This window comes from Phalangium opilio, unplaced genomic scaffold (assembly GCF_054372755.1).
Source record: "Phalangium opilio isolate 3A_F unplaced genomic scaffold, DU_Popi_V2 ptg000105l_1, whole genome shotgun sequence".
NCBI classification, from domain to species: Eukaryota; Metazoa; Arthropoda; class Arachnida; order Opiliones; family Phalangiidae; genus Phalangium; species Phalangium opilio.
The window spans coordinates 7,703,937-7,731,226 of record NW_028324207.1 but is presented as its reverse complement, the minus strand read 5'-3'; the positions used below and the strand labels follow the sequence as shown (position 1 = coordinate 7,731,226).

At 39.0% G+C, this 27,290-nt stretch overlaps 2 protein-coding genes and 2 long non-coding RNA genes across 12 annotated transcripts; 2 read left to right on the top strand and 2 right to left on the bottom strand.

Moving 5' to 3' along the window:
• Nucleotides 1–2,030: 2,030 nt before the first annotated feature.
• LOC149629081 (uncharacterized) lies at nucleotides 2,031–3,333 on the bottom strand. The gene is made up of 3 exons (XR_016374342.1): nucleotides 2,952–3,333; nucleotides 2,838–2,882; nucleotides 2,031–2,337 (listed from the first exon to the last, which is right to left on the bottom strand). It is a non-coding gene; the product is annotated as an uncharacterized LOC149629081 (long non-coding RNA).
• A 241-nt stretch (nucleotides 3,334–3,574) lies between these two features.
• On the top strand, nucleotides 3,575–14,396 carry LOC149629080 (uncharacterized). Of its 5 annotated transcripts, none has more exons than XM_089851461.1 (9): nucleotides 3,575–3,692; nucleotides 9,711–9,776; nucleotides 10,423–10,504; nucleotides 10,574–10,678; nucleotides 10,992–11,126; nucleotides 11,219–11,349; nucleotides 11,519–11,607; nucleotides 11,807–12,580; nucleotides 13,448–14,396. In XM_089851461.1, exons 2-9 carry the CDS (start codon nucleotides 9,730–9,732, stop codon nucleotides 14,209–14,211), a joined length of 2,127 nt encoding a protein of 708 aa, XP_089707587.1. In that variant the 5' UTR covers nucleotides 3,575–3,692; nucleotides 9,711–9,729; the 3' UTR covers nucleotides 14,212–14,396. The 5 variants fall into 5 exon arrangements, with proteins under 5 accessions (XP_089707587.1, XP_089707586.1, XP_089707585.1 ...); XM_089851460.1 differs by having other exon boundaries at nucleotides 3,613–3,751; XM_089851459.1 differs by having other exon boundaries at nucleotides 3,682–4,019.
• Nucleotides 14,397–14,555: 159 nt separating this feature from the next.
• LOC149629079 (uncharacterized) lies at nucleotides 14,556–18,559 on the bottom strand. 2 transcript variants are annotated; one of them, XR_016374349.1, is made up of 2 exons: nucleotides 18,038–18,559; nucleotides 14,556–17,530 (listed from the first exon to the last, which is right to left on the bottom strand). It is a non-coding gene; the product is annotated as an uncharacterized LOC149629079 (long non-coding RNA). The 2 variants fall into 2 exon arrangements; XR_016374350.1 differs by having other exon boundaries at nucleotides 18,164–18,559.
• LOC149629078 (uncharacterized) lies at nucleotides 15,552–26,319 on the top strand. 4 transcript variants are annotated; one of them, XM_089851452.1, is made up of 9 exons: nucleotides 15,552–15,687; nucleotides 20,567–20,632; nucleotides 21,478–21,559; nucleotides 21,635–21,739; nucleotides 22,072–22,206; nucleotides 22,299–22,429; nucleotides 23,130–23,218; nucleotides 23,399–24,172; nucleotides 25,137–26,319. In XM_089851452.1, the coding sequence occupies exons 2-9, from the start codon at nucleotides 20,586–20,588 to the stop codon at nucleotides 26,150–26,152; spliced, it is 2,379 nt and encodes a 792-aa protein (XP_089707578.1). In that variant the 5' UTR covers nucleotides 15,552–15,687; nucleotides 20,567–20,585; the 3' UTR covers nucleotides 26,153–26,319. The 4 variants fall into 4 exon arrangements, with proteins under 4 accessions (XP_089707578.1, XP_089707576.1, XP_089707577.1 ...); XM_089851450.1 differs by lacking the exon at nucleotides 15,552–15,687 and adding an exon at nucleotides 17,429–17,565; XM_089851451.1 differs by lacking the exon at nucleotides 15,552–15,687 and adding an exon at nucleotides 18,711–18,852.
• Nucleotides 26,320–27,290: the final 971 nt, after the last annotated feature.

Genomic DNA, 27,290 nt, shown 5'->3' with positions numbered 1-27,290 from the left:
GTGCTTCTGGCCGCGGTCGCGGAAATGTTTATTTTTTGGTTTCCGTTTGTTACGTCGTCTGCTCCGATTCCGTTTGAATTTGAAAAATAAACGGCGGTTAGGGTTAAGATCGTTTTCAGTGGCTTTTGTTTATGCGGTGATTTATGATTATGGAAGTTTTAAAGATGAACTATTATTCTTCTAATTATTATAGTAGGTGACTTTATACTTTAAATATAATTACCTTCTATAATAAAAGAAACCAGTAAAGTTGATGTTTAAATAGCCCTAGGCCTTGGCTAAACTAAACACGTGTTTCTTGTTTGTTACGGGAGTTTCAAGATTTTCACACTACGCGGCGCGAAGGTCGCGTAAGCCATTTGTGGTCCAAAAATTTCTCGACTGATATATCCAAGTGTAACTATTCTTCATCCAAGGTGGAAGCCCTGCCAGTGGGAGGCTAGAAGTTTCTCGTAGCCCTAGCCGATCGCCGCGTACTTCTTAATCCTAACGATGGGAGTAGATGCCAATAATTGCTTTCTACGAACACGTTTGCTCAGATTTGCCAACTACGAACGCTTTGACAGACACACAGAAACGTCCAGTGTAATACCTCTCCGTGACGTCATTGTCACTCTGAGAGGTAAAAATTAACTCGACGGAAAAAATCGCTAAATCGAAAAAATATACCCCCCCCCGAGACCTAACTAATATAAATTCTACTCTTTTGTTCTTCATACTCTTAATTGATACTGTAAAATGTTTCATTCGCTCTCTAATTAATAAAATAATTAATTTTAAACAAAAAGGGGTACGTTAATGAAAACTAATCGTCATAATTAATAATTACTTTTGGTGTTTGGGTAATTGTTATTTAGGAATCGGCTGTTCTTGACGTTTTGTGCCAAGATCGTTGGTTTGTTATCGTCCCGAAGAGATTAAACCAGAGTAAAGTTAATTAGGCCTAAGTTATTTTCCTACAGACTGTACTACCCTTAAGTAATGACAATTAACGCCGTTCCCATTAGTAAATTAACAACGTTTTAGGTCACACGAGAAAGTAATTAACCGCAACATTTAGTTCATTGATAAGCCCATTATTTTCGAATACACTAATTATTTGGATTACAACGTGTATTTATGCACACTCATAAAAACAGAACCGCCATTTTAGATTACAAAGTGTATTTATGACGCAAACAGAACCGCCATTTTGGATTACAAAGTGTATTTATGACGCAAACAGAACCGCCATTTTGGATTACAAAGTGTATTTATGACGCAAACAGTACCGCCATTTTTTTTTTTTACAAAATGTTCATACCATAACCAATCCCAGCTAGTGTTAAATACCAAAAAAAAATTAAAGAGATTAATATTATCTAACAATAGACCTATTCACATTAAGGGCCGCGCATGAGAAGTTGCAATGTTTGGGGGTATGAGTTTGTAACCGATAACGCTTCGATGGAGTTAAACTTGTAAACTAAACTACGATGGACGTATGGGAGACCTTTTGAAATTTAATATTAAAATAAAATGCCTAGTACTTTAAACCGAGATAGTACAATTAAAATCATGTTAAGAAATAAAGTGTTTAAGTTCTAATGGGAACGGTGCATTGATATTAGTAGGCCGCTATAACTCACTAAGCCTTGGCGACGGTATGGGATCATCGCTTCATCGGCGAATCGACGGCGATGTCCGCCGATGCCGTGCCGAAAGCGCCGTGTATAAATGCCCGTAAGCCCTGGCGCCCAATGTAGTGAGTAGAATTTCATTAAATGCCCTAATTTTACGTCTATCAATTGAATTTGATAAAATTTCACCTCGGAAGTTCAATTAATACTTTTACAACAAGTAATACAACACTGTTTTATAAAAATAAACTCGAATGCGTAGCAAATAAGGCAAAAGGAATGGCCCCCAAACATTCTTTCTACGCATGCTCACCTCTCGAAATTTTTCCCCCTTTTCACCCCCGCTCTACCGGTGAAAAGGTCTATTATTAAATGTAATTTTGATAACTAAATAGTAAATACTTAAATGAATCTTTTTTTTTAAATAAATTTTATTTTTTAACCCCTTTATTTTGTTCAATTTTAATAAGCATCACGCAAACATAAATTTTTTTATTTTTTAATTACAATTTCTTGCAATTTTCGTTGATAAGGATGACCTTTAAGGTCCTTTAGTTTGGGGACCTCAATGCCTTCTCAACCTTCTTGAAGGTTTCACCGACATTGTAGTCGTTCGCTTTAAGCAAAACGAATTTCAAGGACAGCATCAGCTCCTCAGTGGAGTAATCCAGTAATTCCTTGGACTTTAGAAACTGGTCCAGTTCGGTGCTCCCAGCACCTGGGGTACGTTAATAAAGTTATTTGAAAATTTTGAATCCCATCTCGCTTCTGAGAGGGGAGGAAATACGGGGACGTGACGTCACGTCAATATTGGTATGGCCTGAACTGACGACTTCCAATATGGTCGCCAAAACAGAAGGGATAGGAGGGTGTGACGTCACGAGGAAGTTCGTGGTAGCAGACTATAAGAGTGATACTGAGAGGGGAGGAGCTACGAGGACGTGACGTCAGTATTGATAGTCTAAATTGAACCATAGCACACTCGATCACGCTATAGCGTCAGCGGCTCGCGTCGTCGAGCGCGTGATCGAGTGGGCTATGCCGGAACTGACGACTTCCAATGTGGTCGCCAACGTGCAGGTTCGTGGTAATAGGCGACTATTAGTACTAATGATGAGGGAACTATTTATCGCGTATGTGATTTGGTTTAGTAACCTTGCTCCAAATGTTGTGGTACACTTCTCTCGAAGAGAAGTATTATATACTTCTGGTACTTACCATTGCAATTTGCGCTACGGAATGCGGAAACTTCTTGATCTTGGGCTATTTCATTAAGTTTACAATTATAATGTTGACAACATGGTGATAATTAAATCATCGCGATTTACTCACCAACACCTTTTTCCATTTTTATTAAAATATCTTATTATTAGTGTCGCTTAAATTTGGTTCGTTTCACAATGTTTGGCAATGGCTTCCTCCTTTCCCGCGGAAACTGAAACAATGTTTCAAGACCAGCGTGGGAAATAAGGCGGTGGCTAGGGCAAATGACCAGTTTAAAAATTGCCTGGACCAGTTTAAAAATTAAATCGGAGGGGGGTCAGTGGTCCACAGGACCACTAAGAAAATTCAAGGGTTTCCAGAGTCCAGACATTAGCTAATATATTGTAACTATCTACTTCTTCAATTTAGCAGACGACGCGCCCTGGTCAGTGGTCATGGACCAGTTTATTCATTCCAGGCCAGAGGGGTCGCTGGCCCAATGTCCAGTTAAAAATAATAAATACTTATTTCCCACCCTGTTCAAGACTCAAGTTGTCAACCTTACAGTCTTATCGTCTGCTTAACAGTCTGCTACCGTAATAAGATTTTTTCAACTGGGGGAGAGCCGCCTACTTTCGTATATTTAAATATAATAATCAACTAATCTAATAGCGTTTTCCTTTGGGTCCTCGCGGAGCGCTCCCATGGAGGAACAAAACTAGGAGATCCTGTTCTTCAAAAACAGTCTTTAACGAAGCTGGAAACTACTACTACCATTTTTATTGCTCCTTGGGAGCGCTCCACGAGGACCCAAAGGAAAACGCTATAAAGGTTCCTCCTCCAACATAGTTTAAAGTGGAAAACAATTTCGTAAGCGAATAAGGTTCCTCCTTACTGTAAAATTGAAACGTTCATATTATCCCTGACTGGTAAGAATTTATATAAAACTGATAGGAAACGCCCTTTGGTAACGATAAACAAAACGCTAAATCTTTGTTTATGGCTATAATTTTATTATTATCAAAATGTTACGTATGTTATATACTTTTGCAAAATAGTGGGGCTCATTCTTTTTTTAAAGCCGTTTTCCATAGTAGGAAATTGATTAGTAGGATAGTAGTATTCCCCCTACGGGAAAAGCAAAACCTGTAATGGAGAAAATAGTATGATTTGCTACATTGTGCCGACTAATCATTGGTAAATATGCCCCCGTTTTTGTTCTGATCAGCATCATAAATTGCCGCCTTTTCCAAAATATTGCAATTTTACTGTATTTCTGCCGTGAACAGAGGCGCATACTTAGCCCTTCGTGAATAAACAAGCAAAATGAAATGGGGGAGCCTTAATTAGGGGTCCTTAGTGTCGTACTTGAGAGGCCAGTACAGAATGAACATGCAAAATGAAACCAGGGATGATTACATGGATCTCTTATTTTGAAGAATAGTACTTGCACTCCGAAACATAATAAAATATATACCAAATGAAAGCTCACACCTTACTCTATTCATTGCATATCATTATAATAATAATAATAATAATAATAATAATAATAATAATAATAATAATAATAATAATAATAATAATAGTAATAATAATAATAATAATAATAATAGTGAAATGAAATGAAATGAAATAGATTTTTAATGTCTATATAAAAAACTATACAAGTAGTTCACGAGAATATAGACAGACATCAAAAGATAGCAATACAATATAATTACAGAAAATACACTTTTTACATATATACATGGGATTGAGATAAACTTTGCACTAGCGTATATTTTTAATCGGTACGGAAAATATATCTATTGTCTGGGAATATTTATTATACGTTTTCTGAATTCGAGTAATTGGATTAAGAACTTTCATAGGTACATAAAAAGTCACGGTATGACGGAGAGAATTTGGAATTAAAAAGTTAAGTTTTGCGACTAAGTCGCTTAATTTAATCTTATTATTAATTAATTTAGAAAGAAATTTAATATCAGTTATTTCAAGTAAGTGGGCTAAAGATGGAAGGCCAAGACTAATTAGTAACAATTGATAATCATAAGTGAGATTTCGCAAGAAGAACGTATGGGCGTATAATATAAATTTCCGTTGAACCGATTCTATTCTTTGTCGTAAATAGGAACTACAGCCACTCCATGCCAATGAACCGTAAACAAGTCGCGATCGTACTAGACTGAGGTAGAGCAGTTTAAAATGTTTTAACGATCTTAGAGACCGACATAGTTTTAAGGACACGCCTAGAGTTCGGCGACAGCGATTAACTGTAATCGTCACTTGCTCGCGAAAAAGCAAGGCACGATCAAAAATAACGCCTAGATCATTTACCTGAAATTTCTGGGGGATAGTTGTATTTGCAATGGTGTATGTATTGCAGATTTCTCTGCCCACTCTCCTCGTGAAGGTTACCTGAGTCGATTTGGTAGGGTTAATTGGCAAGTTATTGGCGTCACACCATGAAGCAATAGAGTGCAAATCACTTTGGAGTTTAGTGCAATCCTCGCGAGAGTTAATAGATTTACAGATTTTATGGTCATCCGCGAACGCGATTAGCATGGAGGATTTAACTGAATATTGTAGATCGTATATATATATGTTGAACAATAAAGGGCCCAAGGATGAACCCTGCGGTACACCGCATGTTATAGGGTAAGTAAAAGAGCTTAAGGCACCATTACATTTAATCATGTTTGTACGATCACTTAAGTATGAGCGAAACCACCCAATAAGTTCACTGCCTACCCCCAAAATTCGCATCTTATCCAGCAGATAAGGATGCGAAACACGGTCGAAAGCCTTAGCCAGGTCGAGATAGATGACGTCGACCTGGCCACGATTTTCCACCAATGGGGCCACGTAATTCATGAACACAGCATGATTCGTGTCCACACTCCTACCCGGCACAAAGCCATGTTGACTTTCAAAAGGAAATGCACTAAACCACTCTTGCAGTTTAGCATGTACGAGCATGTCAAATAATTTAGCAAGGGTGCATAAAAGCGAAATTGGACGATAATTTTTAACGTCGCATGCAGAGCCCGATTTATAAATGGGGGAAACCACCGCTTGTTTCCAAATAGTGGGAAATACCTGTTTACTTATCGATAAGTTATAGATATGAGCAAGTATTGGCAGTAAAATGTCGCCGCAACCCTTAATAATAAAAGCCGGTATCCTATCTGTTCCTGTAGACAACTTATTGGGCAGCTTTAAGATTGCTTTGTAGATGTCATTTTGCGTGAAAGTAATTGAGGACAACGGGTGATGTTCAGTATTGGACGAATCATAAGTGTAACGATCATGGGAAGGCGTGCTATCAATTGAAATACGTGAGAAATGATCGCCGAAATTAGTGGCAAGTATGTCTGTGTCAGTAATCATTTCGTTATTAATCTTGAGGGAGATAAGATGCGTCTTATTCTTAATGTTCCCATTAACGAAACTCCAAAATTTCTTAGGGTGGGCCAATGCTTCCTCACAAACACGTTTACTCTCAATATTTCTGTCACGCTTTGCAAAACGTCTAACTAAAGCCCTTTGTTTTTTATAATTTATAAAATCAGGTAGGAAAGCAGAACGCTTATATTTTCCAAAGTGGTACTTCTTTCTACGTATAGCAGTACGCAATTCAGAGGAATACCACTTAGGAAACGCAGACGAACTATTACCAATCTGCATAGGTATGGCAGCATCCATAGCGCACTTTAAATAACGTGTTAATATGGTAGCGCAAAAATTAACATCCTGGGAATTTAAAATGGTCAGCCAATTGGAATCGCGCAAAGTGGTGTAGAGTTGGTAATATTTCCCTTTCGTGAACTTATAAAATTTTTCCGGCGTGTTAGGCTGAGGACATGACGGAATCACATACTCTACCAGAAAGGGAGGATGATAGGCATCCGGGGCAACAAATGGATCACACAAAGATGAAATATCTAAGTTATTAACATTGGCTAGGCATAGGTCCAAAATATTATCACAAGAGTTCTTTAACTCATTAAATTGCTTGAGGTTATAATAGTAACATATTTCAAATATGTGACGCGCCTTATTTACAGTAGGGGTGGTGCAGCCCAGAGTGTCGTGAGTCGCCCAGTGCACACCAGGTAAATTATAGTCACCAAGAAGCAATAAATTAGTATCCTGGTCTGGTAAGTCCTGGAGAAGTCGTTGCCTAAACGTGGAGTAATTAGCGTCATTGGCCGATGGGGGAAAATAGACCGTACCGATCAAGAGGGTCTCGTCGGAGCGCAACTTAACTTGCGCAAAGACGCATTCCGCGACGCCCTCAAGATCATGGCGCCTTATACTAACTAGTGACTTCTTAACGGCAATTAAGGCGCCACCACCCCGAACGTTTTTATATTCAAGATCCGGTCTATCTGCTCTATATACAATATAAGTATCAGGAAAATAGTTGGCATTAAAGTGTTCTTGGTTAAACCATGTCTCTGTTAAACATATAATGTCAAAGTCAAGAGAAATCGCATTATCCATAAATTCATTAGCCTTGGTTCTTAAGCCGCGGACGTTCTGGTAGGCAATCGACAATGTCATTATTGCTGGATCGTCGGAGACGACGGAGGGAGCTCACTACTGTGCTTGTACGCGTCACGGAGTGGCCCACCAAAGTCTGCGATTATACAATCCACAGGCCAGATATCAGGATCAGAGAGTCGGGAGAACTCATCTTCGTCTGAGCAGGTAACATAAAAAGAGGAGTGAGAGGCGTTGGGATTTTTCGGCCGCAGACGGACGCATATAGCCGACTGAATTCCCTCGTCCTCGACAAGTGTTTTACACAAGTCAGAAGAGAGCAGAGCGGGGTCGAGCCAGCTGACGAATAGGGCCTTGCGTTGTCGTTGAGGCTGTCTACTCGCAGTTTTTATTTTAGAGTTTACCGCTGAGCCCGATTTTGTTGGCTTGCGGACGCGCTGTTGTGGCTGAGATGTAGGTGGAAAAACCACGGACTGTGGGCGTGGTGGCCCCGAAGTTGCTGATGTAGAGGGTGGAAGCAATCCAAGCATAGGGAAATGCGTGGCGGCTGCAGTGAAGGATCGCCCCTGAGGAAGCGTCGGTGGAGTGTCACGCCGGATGTTGGTATTGGATTCACGGAGCTGAGAAAGCTCCTTCTGCAACTGTTTATTAGAGCCTGTTAACTCGACAACTTGAGAATCCAAGGTCAGCACTAAAGTTTCGAGGGCGTCCATTTTCTGCAGCAATTTGTCCAAAATGGAGTTAGGTTCGCGAGTTAGACTGTCCGGGCGGAGCAGGTTCGTGAGTAGGTCATTGATATCAGCAACGGAAGAGCACGTGCAGTGGGAGCAGGGTTTCTTAGGACCAGGATTAGAGTCACTGATGTCATCGTTGTAGGCTGGAGATAGGTTACCTTCCTCAGATAAAGAGCTGAGTGACGCGCGTGATTGTTGCCGACTGCGCGATAAGCGGTTCGATGACTTACAGTTCGTGCAGGTAAAAGAGTCCCCATTGCAGGTCTTATGAGCACGCCTTGTGCAGCCACCAGAGCAGACCACAATAGCCTGCTTGCCAAATAGAGGTTTATCACAGCTAATACATGGGTCCTTAGCCGCAGGCATCAGTAGAATTAAGAATAATCGAGCCCGAAAGGCTCAAACGAAAATAGCAGACGATGCTAGTAGAATTAGCAATTATTGAAGTAGGTCTGGTAGACAGTTATAGGAAATACTGCATCACAAGTCCGGCGGAATAAACGGCACGACTTAAGGCGCGACTATGGCAAACCGCTGCCGCGAAAAAATTTCGAAAAACTGCGAAAAAACGAATAAAAGTTAACTTAAGTAAAAATTAATTTTAATTACCGTTAACGAAAAACGTTATAAGACGCTAGGTGCAAAAAAAACAGGATACAGAACGAACAAGGGACTGTAAATTAGGAGCAAAATAATAATAATAATAATAATAATAATAATAATAATAAGCGCAAAAGATAATTAAGGGTAGTAATTAGTATTGTACATATGGCAGTGCCATATGGAGGGTCCCGGCAAGGAGAATGAATAAGGCGTCAAACACATGTACAATTTAGGTTAAGTTGGGTTAGGTTGGGTTAGGTTAGGTTGGGTTAGGTTAGGTTGGGTTAGGTTAGGTTAGGTTAGGTTAGGTTAGATCAATTGGTAAACATGTCAAATTTGAATTTCCTGCTATTTTTACACGATTTTTAAAATTTTATTTTCTACCATTAATAATCATTTGCGCAAAAAAAATTTAGCACCATATTTTTTTTCACGGTCTAACGAGTCTAAAACAAGACAAAAAAAAAAATTGGCGGTGCAGGTACTATTCTTCAAAATTCCCACTAAGCTTGAGCTCACATTGAGCTCTAAGGAAAAATAAGAGACCCATGGGTTTTTGTAAATGAGCTCGGCTCGGGTTCATTCGCATAATTTTGACGGGTTCTGCTCGAAGCCTTGAGCTCAACCTCGCTCTAATATCTTTCGCGGGCTCTCCTTGAGCTCTGGCTCAGTCAATTTAGCAAGCTCAAGTGAACTTGCTTTCAAAATGATCGGGCTCGTAGTTTTGAATTCACCTCGCTGGAACTCAAGAAAGGCATAAAATTTGTAACAGGGCTCAGAGCAAGTTCTCGTTAATTTTACCGTTGAACCTTCAGGCTCACTTTGTGACGTATCGTGAACCCGGGCTCAACCTCAGAAATGTTTTTCATAAAATTTCAGGCTCGGCTCGGGCTCTAAACTTATTTGTCATTTTGAATAGCCTCGCTCAATCTGCGCTCGGGCTCACTGAAATGAAGTGAGCGCGGACAGCTATGATTGTGGTCAATAGGGCATACGGGCTTTCAGACCTGTACGAACTAATAATAAAGAAACGTTATCTTAACAGGGAAGCTTTACCAAGTAGGATGGATTTAGTGAAAGACTGTCGTGTTATGGTTGAACGTTTATGCTGGTAAGTGATGAATATAATGCAACTTGGATGTCAATAAGACATGAATCTGTTACACCTTGGAAAGAAATGGGTCTTTCTTGCTATTTCAAAAATTGAAAATACTAGCAGAGTAAATAATTTATAAGAAGCTCATTGTAGTTGTATTCTTAAATTGGGCTTGAGGAATTCCCTAGTTTTGAACGAAACTGCGCTATTAGCATGTGACAACGAGGGGTCCGACATTTAGTCGAAATCCCGTACGGTTCTGGCAAATTCGCGAAATCTTTCTTCCAAAATTTCGAAATATTTCTCCCAAAATTTCGAAATCTTTGAAGAAATCACGAAATTTCGAAATCAAAGAGACAATTCCGAAATCTTTGAAGAAATCCCGAAATCAATCGCGAAATCAAATTTTTGCCGAAACCGCGAAATTTAAAAAGAAATACTGAATTTTTTTGGCGGTATCGTGAAATCACGAAATGTTTCCCGAAATCACGAAATCCCGTAAGCGTTTTTGCGAACGTCGGACCCCTCGTGTGAACTATTTTAGCTTTGCCATCCATTTTTCTTTTAGCTTTGATAGGGAATCTACAATGTATGGGGAACCCTTTTTTCTTATTCTTTAGTTTTTGGTACACCTTCAGTTTGAATAAATATTTTACTTTAGGAAAGATTTACAATTTCACAAACTCCCTTTACTAAGTTCCGAAATGAGTTTAGTAAATCATCAAAGGGTGGCGATTAAAGAGGTATTTCCGAAATTATTCAGATATTCCCTGTTTGAGGCAAATAGAAAATTACGGAAACTTGGTTTTTAGGAAATGAAAGATGAGGAAAATCGTAACTACGATCACTTAAGCAAAGATGATCTGATCAATGAACTAAAAGCTAAAGATGATCGAATCAGCAAACTGGAAGCCGAGGTATTTTTCAAAGCATAGAGGGTACCTTTTATTAGAATTGTGAAATTAAGCTTAAAAACAAAAGACCCTTTTAGGATCAAACCCAATTTTTTATTGTGTCCCTATGGGTTAAGATTATTGGTGACAATACCTAACAGGATTGTCTCTAATCTCACTCTCAGGGTATATTGGTAACATGTCCCTCTTTATTAACAAAGAAACCCAAGGAGGAGCTTTGTTGCTGATCCCCCTTCTTCCCTTTAAAATACGTTCGGCCAAAGAAAGTCCCGAGAATATTAACTCGAGGGTTGTAATGGAATCTTTTTTTGTTTAGTGTAATGTTTTAATTTCAAACATGGAAAAAGAGAGAGAGAAAGCAACATTAATGATAAATAAGCAATTACACCAAATTGAAAGACTTAATTGGGTCATTAAAGAGCTGGAAAGGAGGATCAAAGGTCAACCAATGGTATGGAACACATTCTTTATTTTCATAGTCTTTAGAAAAGAGAATCGGGTTAAGAATGCGAGTTCAATTATTGCTAATTAATTAAAAAATAGGAGAAAAGTGGAATACATCAATTAGCTAATGATGTGAAAACTGAACCCGATGAAAATGATTCCGGAATTAATGGCCAGGAAGTAACCCTTTCAATTGTGATGCAGCAACAACCAAAAGAGGAAATTCAAAGGTATTTAAAGGGGCGACTTGGGTATTTTGGATGTTTAGTCGATAATGGCAAAACTATTGTCGCTATAACCGTCCATAGACCGTTTATATTACACTAAACATGGCAATCTCTCGTAAATTTTTAGAATCTTTTATTTATATTGAAAACGGTACTGTTTTTATTTGAATAGTTTTCTAAGTACAGCTGCTGAGATAATCAACGACATTTCCCAAAATCTACTTGACACGGAGGCCAATAAACTCAAGAAATCTGGTAAGGGTACGTAAATTTCGATCGCTTCACTGATGTTAATTATGCTTCTAATTGACGCCGCTTATTGCTGGTAAGGGACATGGTCCGTGTAATGTATTGTTTAAAAGGCTTACTAATTGCCAAAAACATGAGTAACGCTTACCCAACCTGATGTAGTTCTCACTTAATAAGACACTTATTAATTTTAATGTTTTTCATTAAATAGGCTCATTGCGAAATGCCGAAGCTGTCAATGTCCAAGGCATGCTGGGTAAAGAAGATATTATTCCAAAATCACCATCTGTTTCTGAGCCTCAATGCGTTGCTGAGGTTGGCGATACAAACACCGAAACTAAAATTCCCTTGAAAAAGGCTGAAAAAATGGGGCTAATAAGGCGAATTACGAATGAAAGTGTCGCTAAAATGAAATGCAGTGACAGTTTGCCTCTTTGCGCGCCTTCACATGACCTCGAGGTCAAAAACCAAGTCGAAATGTCTCCTGACTCAACGACGGAAAGCGATTCGCCACGTGAACCTCTCGAGAACAATATTAACGTTAACGATTCTTATCGTAAATCGCTAAGTGTCTCGACAAAGGATATTACAACTCGGTCACTGAAATTTCGTGTTCCGGAATTGAATGTTGAAGTCGAAAAACATTTGGATCTTTCTCTTGAGGCAGATGTCGAAAGCGATTCCCTAGAAAACGATCTTGATGACAACCAGTCCGGAATCAGTTTGACAGAAGCAAAGAAAACTGATGATAGTAGACAAAATCAAACTGAGAAACTGTCCTTGCCAAATCGGGAGTTTGCTGATTCGGTGTCATTGAGTGTGCCAGTGCGTGTACCTAAACTAGAACGTAACCCGAGTGAACTCTCAGAATTGACCTCCGTCTCGATGGAAATCGATGTACCCGAAGTTCCGATTGAAGCTGAAAAGAACAGTTCGGTGTCCGACTCGGAGACATTTGAAAATGTCGCTCGAAAGAATTCCGAAGGTAATACCGCGTGGTCTCGTTGGGGAAAAGTAATTTTTCCCGCATTGTGTATTCCAATGGGATCTTGGGTTCATTTCTCATTAAACCTTTTACTTGAGTGAGGCATTTGCTCCAAATTAGGGAAAATCTTGGGCATTTGAAGTGTGTCGTCAAAAGTTTCGATCAAAGCACGCCATGATCACAGGACTGGATTAGGTGGGGGGTACTGGTCCCCGGACGCAAGACTTGTTGGGGGCACTGGTCCCCGGGCGCAAGGCTTGTTGGGGGCACTGGTCCCCGGGCGCAAGGCTTGTTGGGGGCACTGGTCCCCGGGCGCAAGGCTTGTTGGGGGCACTGGTCCCCGGGCGCAAGGCTTGTTGGGGGCACTGGTCTCCGGACGCAAGGCTTGTTGGGGGCACTGGTCCCCGGGCGCAAGGCTTGTTGGGGGCACTGGTCCCCGGGCGCAAGGCTTGTTGGGGGCACTGGTCCCCGGGCGCAAGGCTTGTTGGGGGCACTGGTCCCCGGGCGCCAGGCTTGTTGGGGGCACTGGTCCCCGGGCGCAAGGCTTGTTGGGGGCACTGGTCCCCGGGCGCAAGGCTTGTTGGGGGCACTGGTCCCCGGGCGCCAGGCTTAAGGGGGCACGTATTATCTCGGCCCCGGTTGCAAAATTGCTTAATCCGGCCCTCAGAATAGTCGGGAATAGCCTATAAAGGTGTCTGCGATTTTTATCCGAAAGTATCGTTCGACGAGCTCTGTTTCCATCTTTCCTAATATTTCATTCAGGACGTTGTTATTAAAGACCTTTTATTATGAAATGCCCTTGGATGTTATTATTGTATTTTTGATACAAAATTGGAAAGGATATATGGAGTTTTTACGTTTTTGTAGGTAAAATCAGGAAGAAACGTTCAACTCGGTTCAAATATTCTACTGAATATAAAAGAGGTCTACAACGTCACATTATAAAAGGTAACAAAGGAAAACGCTTCAAATGTGGTCAGTGTGACTTTGCCAGCACGAACAAGAGTCATTTGATCAGACATCAACGCATTCATAGTGTTGAAAAACCATTCAAATGTTATCAGTGTAACTACGCATGTACGCGTAAGAGTTATTTCATCGCGCATCAACGCATTCACAGTGGTGAAAAACCATTCAAATGTGATCAGTGTAACTATGCATGTGCGCGTAAGGATCATTTGATCGCGCATCAACGCATTCACAGTGGTGAAAAACCATTCGAATGTGATCAGTGTAACTATGCATGTGCGCGTAAGGATCATTTGATCGCGCATCAACGCATTCACAGTGGTGAAAAACCTTTCAAATGTGATCACTGTAACTATGCATGTGCGCGTAAGAGTCATTTTATCGCGCATCAACGCATTCACAGTGGTGAAAAACCATTCAAATGTGGTCAGTGTGACTTTGCCAGCACGAACAAGAGTCATTTGGTCAGACATCAACGCATTCATAGTGGTGAAAAACCTTTCAAATGTGATCACTGTAACTATGCGTGTGCGCGTAAGAGTCATTTGATCGGACATCAACGCATTCACAGTGGTGAAAAACCATTCAAATGTGATCAGTGTGAATATGCAAGTGCGCGTAAGAGTGATTTGATTAGACATCAACGCTTTCACAATGGTTAAAAACCCTTCAAATGTCATCAGTGTGGCTGTGGATTGAGGCAGAAGCGTCATTTCATATTAGATAAACGTACAATGGATTTGAAGACTGCTCTAAAATGTAAAATTTCTTTTAATCGTACAAAACCTATTCTTCAATTGTAATGTTTTTGAAGTATTAAATATTAAAGTGCTGTATAGCTCTCAAAGATCACGATCAATCTACAGATCTTTTCGACACTAATAACTAAATCACATTGAAAAGGCCTATGTTTATTCCGCTTCGCAATATTTTATAACGCTATGTTATATAGTAACCCCAACGAGTTAGGGGACTTTTCGGAGAGAGCCCAAAAATCAACCACTCCTTTCGAATTCCAACCAAAAAGTGTCATTTTATTCTTCTTAAAATATCTTGTACATGTTTTCAATATAAAAGGGAAAACCCGTGCTTTATCGTGAATATTTTCGTAGCGTTTAGCTATCCAGGTGTAGGGGTAATAATTCATACTGGCTTGGCATGCAAGAAGTAAATACGGAATTATAAGTATGAAGAACATTTTTTTTTCGTGGTCGTTGCAATTTCTACTTTAAAATGTAAAAATTTAAACTCTTTAACAGAAATATTTTCAGATATCCAAGTATTTGAATCTCATAGAATCAAATATTAGTCGAAAGTAGAACCTAGTATCAAGTTAGTATCCCTTAAATTCTTCTAGGTGCCATTTTTTCTTGAACTACTATTGAGAACAAAATACATGGGTAAATATTGTTGAGAAATATTTTGGGAAAATGAAATTTTGGTGAAAAAAAGTAAGATAAGAATTTTTTAAAATAATTGAGGTTTTATAATCATGTCTTCAAAAGTGAAAATTTGAATATCTGTTTCTTCAGGCAGTTAATTTTCTAAACTTATCTTTCACACTTTCCGGTCTTTGTCTACAATGACAGTTTTTATTTTCAAGAGGGCCGGTAGGCCCTTGTTGATATGACTTGATACCCGTTTGTAATGCTAAACGAAAAAATCACCTTTTTAGGGTTAGCGTCCCGTAGAAAAAGCATTACATTTTACCCGGTTTTTTAGGGAAATTGTCATAGGCGATACGGAAAAACTACAGCGAAGTTAGTTTTCGGAATACTTTCAAATTAACAAGCATTTACTAAATGAGAAACTTACCTGTTTAGTTTTTAAATAAATGAAGTCTAATTTTTGTAATTTAACTAATTAATTATGCCTCGAATTCCCTATTTCATAGCAGACGACAGTAAGAAAGTTTATTTCATAGCAGACGACAGTAAGGCAACGCTAATTAATTTTTTGATACTTCATCCGAGCTTTAACACCTTTATTTGGATTTTCTAAACCAAAATTGTTTTTATCAGGTCCAATTTTCGTCTAAAAAAGAAATTCAGGTAACTAATTACAGTTAATAGAGGTTTTAATATCGTTTGAAGTAATTTTTCGACTTTCGTTTTTGCCAAGGCTTAAGTTGAATTTTGGTAAGTCTGTGTAATATACTCTTTATAGCGTCTTTCGTCTTTAAGATTATAGATCATCAAGGGTATAAATAGGCAACCTAAGACCCATTTGATTTATGATGTAATAGATCATGTTAGGTTAAGATACAGGGTTAAGCTTGTGTTAGGCTAGGTTGTTATGAGCGGCTAAATGTTCACCTGTTTTTGGAATTATCAAGTTTTATCAACTGAATTAGTTTCATCATAAAATGTTTTCGGAAAATGGAATTGTTCTTGAAAAAGCGGAGATTTGCAATTTTTTGAATAAATTTAGAGGGAATAGATCGATTAAGAGTAAAATCAGTTGATTGAATTAAATAGTGATTAAGGATTAAGCTACTAAAAATACTTACCCATAAGAGTATAGATCCGTGACCAAAAGTTAAATAAATAATAAGTTATAAATAAATCTGTATATGGATGACAATGATTACGATCGATGGTATCCGATAACAAAAATGAAGTTTATTCTTCTTCTAAATATTACATTCCGATTACAGAATTAACATCCATTTCCCCCATATATCGAAAAGTAATATTAATCCTTTCTTTCAGTTCAGGGTTTGTGTCTTTGGGAACAGAATGTTCCCAATCTTTTTGGCACGCCCCTTCATTAAAAAAAAGGATCCACTGGTTAAACTAACCGAAGTGGTAGCACAGGTTTTACCTTTCGGACGCAAAAGGAAAGTCCTTTCTGCGCCGAAAGATAACGAGGCGATAGTTGAATGAACCCCATTTTCATCATCGGAGTGCCATCCAACACAATCATTGCCATCCTTATACAGATTGACAACTGCGGCGTTGAATTTGACTTTAGTCTCCTTCTCCACCTTTTCCTTCAACTTTTCCAGAGATTTTGGCCATATATCACGTAAGTTTCAAGGAAATTCACCGTTAGGGGGCCGAGTTATTTCCCCTTTTTGTTTAAAGTTAATTAATTAATTAGCGCACGAATGAAACATTTTACAGTATCAATTAAGAGTATGAAGAACAAAAGAGTAGAATAAATGACGTAAGTTTCAAGGAAATTCACCTTTAGGGGGCCGAGTTATATTTATTTATTTATTTATTTATTTGATACAACATCCGCAAAGACAGCTTAGTGTCTTGTAAGCAGACGGCGGTTATAGTGAGGGAGCCGTGACAAGAAAAGTATACAATGACTAGGATAATGTTAACACAGAGGTCTAAAATACCAATGAAAATACTTAAGTAAAAATAATTGAAAAAATAACAAAATACAGGGATGCATCGGGGTTTAAATCATGTTGTTAAAATGTTCAGAGAGTTTAATACGAAACTGAGATTTGTTGGTAATGCCAATAATGCTAGGGGGCAAGGAGTTCCAGTCATTAATTACAATATTGGAAACATGGGTCAGCCGAAAGGTGGTTAGGGCTCGTGGTTTGACCAATTTTTGAGAGTGACCACGGGTATTCGCGCTCGTATTTCTGGTGAAAAAGAGGGAGAAGTCCCCTTTTTGTTTAACATTAATTATTTAATTATTTAGAGTGCGAATGAAACATTTTACAGTATCAATTAAGAGTATGAAGAACAAAAGAGTAGAATTTATATTAGTTAGGTCTCGGGGGGAGGGGGGTTAGGACGAATTGGTATTCTGCCAGAATCAGATATTTCATAGGTCTGAAGCAATTTTCCCGTCGCGAGTCTGGGAGAATTTTTGACTCGGTTTTTTCATTCTGCTGGTATACCATTCTGCCAGATTGACGTCGGTATGTGAAGTCGTGTCGTCTGCTGAAGATTGACGAGTCGAATGTTCAATGGACATGCAGTTCCCTTTTTTTAAGGTGACGGTTCCTCCTCACTGTAAAATTGAAACGTTCATATTATCCCTGACTGGTAAGAATTTATATAACCCTTTGGTAACGCTAAATCTTTGTTTATGGCTATAATTTTATTATTATCAAAATGTTAAGTATGTGGCTTTTGTAAAATAGTGAGGCTCATTCCTTTATTAAAGCCGTTTTCCATAGTAGGAAATTGATTAGTAGGATAGTAGTATTCCCCCTACGGGAAAAGCAAAACCTATAATGGAGAAAATAGTATGATTTGCTACATTTTGCCGACTAATCGTATGTAAATGTGCCCCCGTTTTTGTTCTGATCAGCATCATAAATTGCCGCCTTTTCCAAAATATTGCAATTTTACTGTATTTCTGCCGTGAATAGAGGCGCATACTTTGCCCTTCGTGAATAAACAAGCAAAATGAAATGGGGGAGCAATATATTGGCCTTTTAATTAGGGGTCCTTAGTGTCGTACTTGAGAGGCCGGTACAGAATGAACATGCAAAATGAAACCAGGGATAATTACATGGGTCTCTTATTTTTTTTTAAAGAGAATCGGGCCGATCGGTAGTAGTCAAAATGTAGCTATCCATAGTATTTTCTCCGTCATCGGTTTAGATTTTCAGTCTAGGTAAAATACTACTATTTTTACCTCTCCGAGTGACGATGACGTCACGGAGAGGTGACTCTGTGTGATCTGTCTGTCACCGCGTTCGCAGCAGGGTTGCCATATTGGGCTGGAAAGCCGCCAATTGGGCTTCTTCTCTAAAATATTGGCTGGAAATAAAAGGGTTGGCTGTTGGCTGGAAATTGGGCTTGTCGGGGTTTTTCTTTGGCTTTCTGTACTTAAAATACCGCCAATGGGAGAAAATCATTTAAAGGCCCAAAAAACTGACAAATGGTACTGTCAAACCATTTGTGTTGCCTAAAAATTCGTAAATTTTTGGTTAAATAAAGTGTTTTCATTTAGTTTTGGGTGTTAAAGACGGTGTCAGTATGTAATATGCATTGAAATTTCTAAAAGAAAAACTAATTCCAAATATTCACGATAAATTTTTGGCTGGTTTTTGGGCTGGATTGTTTAGATCTTAGTCAGTTTTTGGGCTTCTCTTCGAAATACCGATTGGCGGTTTTTTGGGCTTGGTTCCAATTTGATTTTGGCGGGTTGAAGGTTTTCAATCTGGCATCCCTGGTTCGCAGTTGGCAAATCTGGGCAAACGTGTTCGCAGAAAGAATTTTTGGCTTCTACTTCACCATCGTCATTAGGTTTAAGATGAACGCGGCGACCAGCTAGGGTTACAAGAAACGTCTAGCCTCCCAATGGCAGGGCTTCCACCAAAGGTTCACGCGCAATTGCGGGTTTTCTTAACATTATTGTGAATCAATCGCCTTATTTACCCTAAATTTCCAAAAATTGTTAGATAGGCATACGCTTGAATTGAAATTTCAACAATAGCTATATTTAAAATCATTTTAGAAATAAAGTTTAAAACGATTTAACTAGAATTAAGGTCAATTAATGACGATTAAAATAATTAATATCAAGTATATTTAACTATTTAAGAAAAACCTCTTAATTGCGTCTCGACTAGGAAAGGTTTATTTTGGTTCTGCAACTTGTTACTACTATCCTACTAAAAACATTTTCTCACTATTGATGGCGGCATCGTCGTATAAATATTCACAGCCAGGGTTCGTACACGACCTGGAAATCCTGGAAAACCTGGAAAAGTCAGGGAAATTGAAAATGGGCCTAAAATGTCAGGCAAAAGTCAGAGAAATTGAAAATGGACCTAAAATGTCAGGGAAAAGTCAGGGAAATTGAAAATGGACCTAATATATTGGAGGAAATTTAAAGCCTGGATAGCAGTACAAGGGTGACCAGAAAATGTGTTGTCTGAGATTTGACCAGAGCCCCAAATTCGCGGAGCTCGCTTCGCTCGCTCCAGTTATTACTTTGATAGAGTTACATTTAAACACAATCATTGGCTTACTTTTATAACAAAACTCGTGCAAAAATGATTCAAGTGAATTTAGATTGGTTTTCATATGTGTTCGCCATGTACGTTAAAAATGGTCAGGGAAATTTGTGGAATTTTGTCAGGGAAAACCTGGAAAAGTCAGGGAATTTAATTTCGAAAATTTTGTACGAACCCTGACAGCGAGCTCACCTTGGCTCGGGCTCAAAATTGAAAAATTTTTCCTTAGAGCTCAATGTAAGCTTAAGCTTAGTTTTCGTAAATGACAGGGTTGGCAAAAACCCGAAAAAAACTAGTTTTTGCCGGGACACGTGGAAAAAACCGGCAAAAACTAAATTCATGGTTACAAAGTGGTAAACTAGCGAGTTTAAAGTGCATTTTCGTGATGTTTGTTAATGTTATGTTAGAAAAATAACAATAGTATTTTTAATTTTTAAATTTGAGGTGGTTATTGCTCTATTAAATTTTTAGTATTCAATATTTAACGAATAACTAGTCAAATACTTTACTTACCTTAAAAAGTGGAAAAAACCGCGGAAAAAATAGTTTTTGCCACCGGTTTTAACCAGGTTAAAACCGCGGTTTTTTCCACCCCTGGCAAAAACTTGCCAACCCTGGTAAATGAGCTCGGGTTCTGCTCGAAGCCTCGAGCCCAACCTCGCACTAATATCTTTCGCGGGCTCTCCTGGAGCTCTGGCTCAGTCAATTTAGCAAGCTCAAGTGAACTTGCTTTCAAAGTGATCGGGCTCGTAGTTTTGAATTCACCTCGCTGGAGCTCAAAAAAGGCATAAAATTTGTAACAGGGCTCAGAGCAAGCTCTCGTTAATTTTACCGTTGAACCTTCAGGCTCACTTTGTGACGTATCGTGAGCCCGGGCTCAACCTCAGAAATGTTTTTCATAAAATTTCAGGCTCGGCTCGGGCTCTGAACTTATTTGTCATTTTGAACAGCCTTGCTCAATCTGCGCTCGGGCTCACTGAAATGAAGTGAGCGCGGACAGCTATGATTGTGGTCAATAGGGCATACGGGCTTTCAGACCTGTACGAACTAATAATAAATAAACGTTATCTTAACAGGGAAGCTTTACCAAGTGTGATGGATTTAGTGAAAGACTGTCGTGTTATGGTCGAACGTTTAAGCTGGTAAGTCATGAATATAATGCAACTTGGATGTAAATAAGACATGAATCTGTTACACCTTGGAAAGAAATGGGTCTTTCTTGCTATTACAAAAGTTGAAAATACTAGCAGAGTAAATAATTTATAAGAAGCTCATTGTAGTTGTATTCTTAAAATGGGCTTGAGGAATTCCCTAGTTTTGAACGAAACTGCGCTATTAGCATGTGACAACGAAGGGTCCGACATTTAGTCGAAATCCCGTACGGTTCTGGCAAATTCGCGAAATCTTTCTCCCAAAATTTCGAAATCTTTGAAGAAATCACGAAATTTCGAAATCTTTGAAGAAATCACGAAATTTCGAAATCTTTGAAGAAATCACGAAATTTCGAAATATTTGAAGAAATCACGAAATTTCGAAATATTTGAAGAAATCACGAAATTTCGAAATATTTGAAGAAATCACGAAACTTCGAAATATTTGAAGAAATCACGAAATTTCGAAATATTTGAAGAAATCACGAAATTTCGAAATATTTGAAGAAATCACGAAATTTCGAAATCAAAGAGAAAATTCCGAAATCTTTGAAGAAATCCCGAAATCAATCGCGAAATCAAATTTTTGCCGAAACCGCGAAATTTAAAAAGAAACACTGAATTATTTTGGCGGTATCGTGAAATCACGAAATGTTTCCCGAAATCACGAAATCCCGTAAGCGTTTTTGCGAATGTCGGACCCCTCGTGTGAACTATTTTAGCTTTGCCATATTTCTTTTAGCTTTGATAGGGAAATCTACAATGTATGGGGAACCCTTTTTTGTTATTTGTTCGTTTTTGGTACACCTTCAGTTTGAATAAATATTTTACTTTAGGAAAGAGTTACAATTTCACAAACTGCCTTTACTAAGTTCCGAAATGAGTTTAGTAAATCATCAAAGGGTGGCGATTAAAGAGGTATTTCCGAAATTATTCAGATATTCCCTGTTTAGGGCAAATAGAAAATTACGGAAACTTTGTTTTTGTTTTTAGGAAATGAAAGATGAGGAAAATCGTAACTACGATCACTTAAGCAAAAATGATCTGATCAATGAAATAAAAGCCAAGGATTATCGAATCAGCAAACTGGAAGCCGAGGTATTTTTCAAAGCATAGAGGGTACCTTTTATTAGAATTGTGAAATTAAGCTTAAAAACAAGAGACCCTTTTAGGATCAAACCCAATTTTTTATTGTGTCCCTTAAAGTAGAACCAACCTCTATGGGTTAAGATTATTGGTGACAATACCTAACAGGATTGTCTCTAATCTCACTCTCAGGGTATATTGGTAACATGTCCCTCTTTATTAACAAAGAAACCCAAAGAGGAGCTTTGTTGCTGATCCCCCTTCTTCCCTTTAAAATACGTTCGGCCTGAGAAAGTCCCGAGAATATTAACTCGAGGGTTGTAATGGAATCTTTTTTTGTTTAGTGTAATGTTTTAATTTCAAACATGGAAAAAGAGAGAGAGAAAACAACATTAATGATAAATAAGCAATTACACGAAATTGAAAGACTTAATTGGGTCATTAAAGAGCTGGAAAGGAGAATCAAAGGTCAACCGATGGTATGGAACACATTCTTTATTTTCATAGTCTTTGGAAAAGAGAATCGGGTTAAGAATGCGAGTTCAATTATTGTTAATCAATTAAAAAATAGGAGAAAAGTGGAATACATCAATTAGCTAATGATGTGAAAACTGAACCCGATGAAAATGATTCTGGAATTAATGGCCAGGAAGTAACCCTTTCAATTGTGATGCAGCAACAACCAAAAGAGGAAATTCAAAGGTATTTAAAGGGGCGACTTGGGGGTGTTTTGGATGTTTAGTCGATAATGGCAAAACTATTGTCGCTATAACCGTCCGTTTATATTACACTAGCTGTTACCCGCGGCGTCGCTCGCGTGTAATAAAAACTTCCATCAAAATGATACAAAGAATGGGTAGATTTTACTGATGACTAATATTTTTGTAGCACCCTGGGAGCGAAGGCACTCGGCGTTGCCCGTCAGCCCGTCGGGATGCATTTTTAATTACTTTTCACACGGACATTATTCCATAAAGAAGGGTTTTTTTAGTTTTTGGCCGCCATTTAAAAAGATGGCAACAAATTGAACCCAAAAGACCATTCAGTCTATCTATAGGTTAAAGGAAACCCGTGTACTAAATATCTGTGAAATCTGTTGAAACGCGCGGACTTTGTTGCATATAGAAGAGTTTTTACATTTCTGGGCGCAATTTTTTAAGATGGGGGCGGATTGGAAAAATCTTTCTTAGTACGCGCCTACTACTTATGAGTAACGTTCCTGCAAATTTTCAGCCTTCTAGGGCAAGCGGTTTGGGCTGGGCGTTGATTATCAGTCAGTCTGTCAGTCAGTCAGTCAGTCAGGACTTTGATTTATATAGATATAGACTAAACATGGCAATCTCTCGTAAATTTTTAGAATCTTTTATTTATATTGAAAACGGTACTGTTTTTATTTGAATAGTTTTCGAAGTACAGCTGCTGAGATAATCAACGACATTTCCCAAAATCTACTTGACACGGAGGCCAATAAACTCGAGAAATCTGGTGATGGTACGTAAATTTCTATTGCTTCTAATTGACGCCGACTATTGCTGGTAAGGGACATGGTATTGTTTAAAAGGCTAACTAATTGCCAAAAACATCATGTGGCATTATAGTAACGCTTACCCAACCTGTTGTAGTTCTCACTTAATAAGACACTTATTAATTTTAATGTTTTTCATTACATAGGCTCATTGCGAAATGCCGAAGCTGTCAATGTCCAAGGCATGCTGGGAAAAGAAGATATTATTCCAAAATCACCATCTGTTTCTGAGCCTCAATGCCTTGCGGAGGTTGGCGATACAAACGCCGAAACTAAAATTCCCTTGAAAAAGGCTGAAAAAATGGGGCTAATAAGGCGAATTACGAATGTAAGTGTCGCTAAAATGAAATACAGTGACAGTTTGCCTCTTTGCGCGCCTTCACCTGACCTCGAGGTCAAAAACCAAGTCGAAATGTCTCCCGACTCAACGACGGAAAGCGATTCGCCACGTGAACCTCTCGGGAACAATAATAACGTTAACGATTCTTATCGTAAATCGCAAAGTGACTCAACAAAGGATATTACAACTCGGTCACTGAAATTTCGTGTTCCGGAATTGAATGTTGAAGTCGAAAAACATTTGGATCTTTCTCTCGAGGCAGATGTCGAAAGCGATTCCCCAGAAAACGATCTTGATGACAACCAGTCCGGAATCAGTTTGACAGAAGCAAAGAAAACTGATGATAGTAGACAAAATCAAACTGAGAAACTGTCCTTGCCAAATCGGGAGTTTGCTGATTCGGTGTCATTGAGTGTGCCAGTGCGTGTACCTAAACTAGAATGTAACCCAAATGAACTATCAGAATTGACCTCCGTCTCGATGGAAATCGATGTACCCGAAGTTCCGATTGAAGCTGAAAAGAACAGTTCGGTGTCCGACTCGGAGACATTTGAAAATGTCGCTCGAAAGAATTCCGAAGGTAATACCGCGTGGTCTCGTTGGGGAAAAGTAATTTTTCCCGCATTGTGTGTTCCAATGGGATCTTGGGTTCATTTCTCATTAATTGTAAAACGGAAGCTATCTAGGTGAAAAGGGGAAAACCTTTTACTTGAGTGAGGCATTTGCTCCAAATTAGGGAAAATCTTGGGCATTTGAAGTGTGTCGTCAAAAGTTTCGATCAAAGCACGCCATGATCACAGGACTGGATTAGGTGGGGGGCACTGGTCCCCGGGCGCAAGGCTTGTTGGAGGCACTGGTCCCCGGGCGCAAGGCTTGTTGGAGGCACTGGTCCCCGGGCGCAAGGCTTGTTGGGGGCACTGGTCCCCGGGCGCAAGGCTTGTTGGGGCACTGGTCCCCGGGCGCAAGGCTTGATGGGGGCACTGGTCCCCGGGCGCAAGGCTGGTTGAGGGCACTGGTCCCCGGGCGCAAGGCTTGTTGGGGGCACTGGTCCCCGGGCGCAAGGCTTGTTGGGGCACTGGTCCCCGGGCGCAAGGCTTGATGGGGGCACTGGTCCCCGGGCGCAAGGCTGGTTGAGGGCACTGGTCCCCGGGCGCAAGGCTTGTTGGGGGCACTGGTCCCCGGGCGCAAGGCTTGTTGGGGGCACTGGTCCCCGGGCGCAAGGCTTGTTGGGGGCGCATTGAGTTAAACTATTCCCCCTTAGCAACATTTCATGTTCTATTTTCCCGGCTTAAGGGGGCGCGTATTATCTCGGCCCCGGTTGCAAAATTGCTTAATCCGACCCTCAAAATAGTCGGGAATGGCCTATAAAGGTGTCTGCGATTTTTATCCGAAAGTATCGTTCGACGAGCTCTGTTTCCATCTTTCCTAATCTTTCATTCAGGACGTTGTTATTCAAGACCTTTTATTATGAAATGCCCTTGGATGTTATTATTGTATTTTTGATACAAAATTGGAAAGGATATATGGAGTTTATATCTTTGTAGGTAAAATCAGGAAGAAACGTTCAACTCGGTTCAAATATTCTGCTGAATATAAAAGAGGTCTACAACGTCACATTATAAAAGGTAACAAAGGAAAACGCTTCAAATGTGGTCAGTGTGACTTTGCCAGCACGAACAAGAGTCATTTGATCAGACATAAACGCATTCATAGTGGTGAAAAACCATTCAAATGTGATCAGTGTAACTACGCATGTACGCGTAAGAGTCAATTGATCGCGCATCAACGCATTCACAGTGGTGAAAAACCCTTCAAATGTGATCAGTGTGAATACGCAAGTACGCGTAAGAGTGATTTGATCAGTCATCAACGCATTCATAGTGGTGAAAAACCATTCAAATGTGATCACTGTAACTTTGCATTTGCGCGTAAGGATCATTTGATCACACATCAACGCATTCACAGTGGTGAAAAACCATTCATATGTGATCACTGTAACTTTGCATTTGCGCGTAAGGATCATTTGATCGCGCATCAACGCATTCACAGTGGCGAAAGACCCTTCAAATGTGATCAGTGTGAATACGCAAGTACGCGTAAGAGTGATTTGATCAGTCATCAACGCATTCATAGTGGTGAAAAACCATTCAAATGTGATCACTGTAACTTTGCATTTGCGCGTAAGGATCATTTGATCACACATCAACGCATTCACAGTGGTGAAAAACCATTCAAATGTGATCACTGTAACATTGCATGTTCGCGTAAGGATCATTTGATCGCGCATCAACGCATTCACAGTGGTGAAAAACCCTTCAAATGCGATCAGTGTGAATACGCAAGTACGCGTAAGAGTGATTTGATCAGTCATCAACGCATTCATAGTGGTGAAAAACCATTCAAATGTGATCAGTGTGAATACGCAAGTACGCGTAAGGATCATTTGATCACACATCAACGCATTCACAGTGGTGAAAAACCCTTCAAATGTCATCAGTGTGAATATGCAAGTACGCGTAAGAGTCATTTGAATTCACATCAACGCATTCACAATGGTTAAAAACCCTTCAAATGTCATCAGTGTGGCTGTGGATTGAGTCAGAAGCGTCATTTCATATTACAGAAACGTACAAGTCATACGAATGAATCGATGGATTTGAAGACTGTTCTAAAATGTAAAATTCCTTTTTCTTTTAATCATACCATGAATAAAGTGTTGGACAAAAACCATCTGTCGTCCTCTTTTGTAAAAAATGGGCCGAAACTGTTTATGTTTTCACCATTCTGAATTGTATTAACGAAAGCGTTGCGCATTTTCAGAGACCACACTCTTAGGGCACTATGTCCTATTGTTACACCGCCGTTTTCAGAATTCATTTCTTTTTAAATGTATTGGTAAAATTCCCAGAGGATGCTAAAATAAAAATGTTGATAAACCAAAATAAACCTTTCGAGTCCAGACATAATTAGGAGGTTTTTCTTAATTATTTGAATAAATAAATAATTAAATCACTCAAATTAATGATTTTATTCGTCACTAATTTACCTTAAATCTAGTAGTCGTTTTAAGAAACGAAATTCCTAAAATCATTTTAAATATAGTTATTGTTGACGTTTGAATTCAAGCGTTTGCCTCTTTAACATATTAATCAAAAATGTCTTGATTAGAATCAAGACCTAAAAAGTATCGATAAGACTGAGGTTATCACTTGTCTTGAATGATCAGATATTAATTTTTCTTTTTAATTGAAACTTAAATGCATGCTTAAGAAAAAACAACGTTCCATTACCGTTTTCCGTTGAAATAAATTATTTTACTCGTAATCAATTTCATAAATTTACTTATCTCGGCTTTTCGACCACAATTCCATTCCCCGAAAACATTTTATCATTACATTAATTACTTTTGGGAGAGTACGTGTATGGTTTTGCGTTTTAAAAGGTTCCTAAAGACGTTACATCCCCATTTGTGACCGGCACGTTTCGCAGTGGAACATTTTAATTATTCTAAAACCAATGGCGCCAAATTCAATAGGGACAGTAAGATCTTTACTCGCGGTTTTGCAAAATGATATAATATTAAGTGTACTTTAGTCAACCGTCGTATTGTTCTTTCTCATCAGTGTTACTGCCCAATTTCTCTCTCTAGTTTCTAACAATGGTTAGAGACTATTTGATATGGCACGGCACAACATATA

Coding starts and splice junctions, on each gene's coding strand:
- LOC149629078 (XM_089851449.1), top strand. CDS start 20,493: ATGATTGTGGTCAATAGGGCATACGGGCTTTCAGACCTGTACGAACTA. Junction 21,740..22,071: donor TCAGCAAACTGGAAGCCGAG/GTATTTTTCAAA, acceptor TTTTTTGTTTAG/TGTAATGTTTTAATTTCAAA. Junction 22,430..23,129: donor CCAAAAGAGGAAATTCAAAG/GTATTTAAAGGG, acceptor TTATTTGAATAG/TTTTCGAAGTACAGCTGCTG.
- LOC149629080 (XM_089851457.1), top strand. CDS start 9,637: ATGATTGTGGTCAATAGGGCATACGGGCTTTCAGACCTGTACGAACTA. Junction 11,127..11,218: donor GGATCAAAGGTCAACCAATG/GTATGGAACACA, acceptor ATTAAAAAATAG/GAGAAAAGTGGAATACATCA. Junction 11,350..11,518: donor CCAAAAGAGGAAATTCAAAG/GTATTTAAAGGG, acceptor TTATTTGAATAG/TTTTCTAAGTACAGCTGCTG.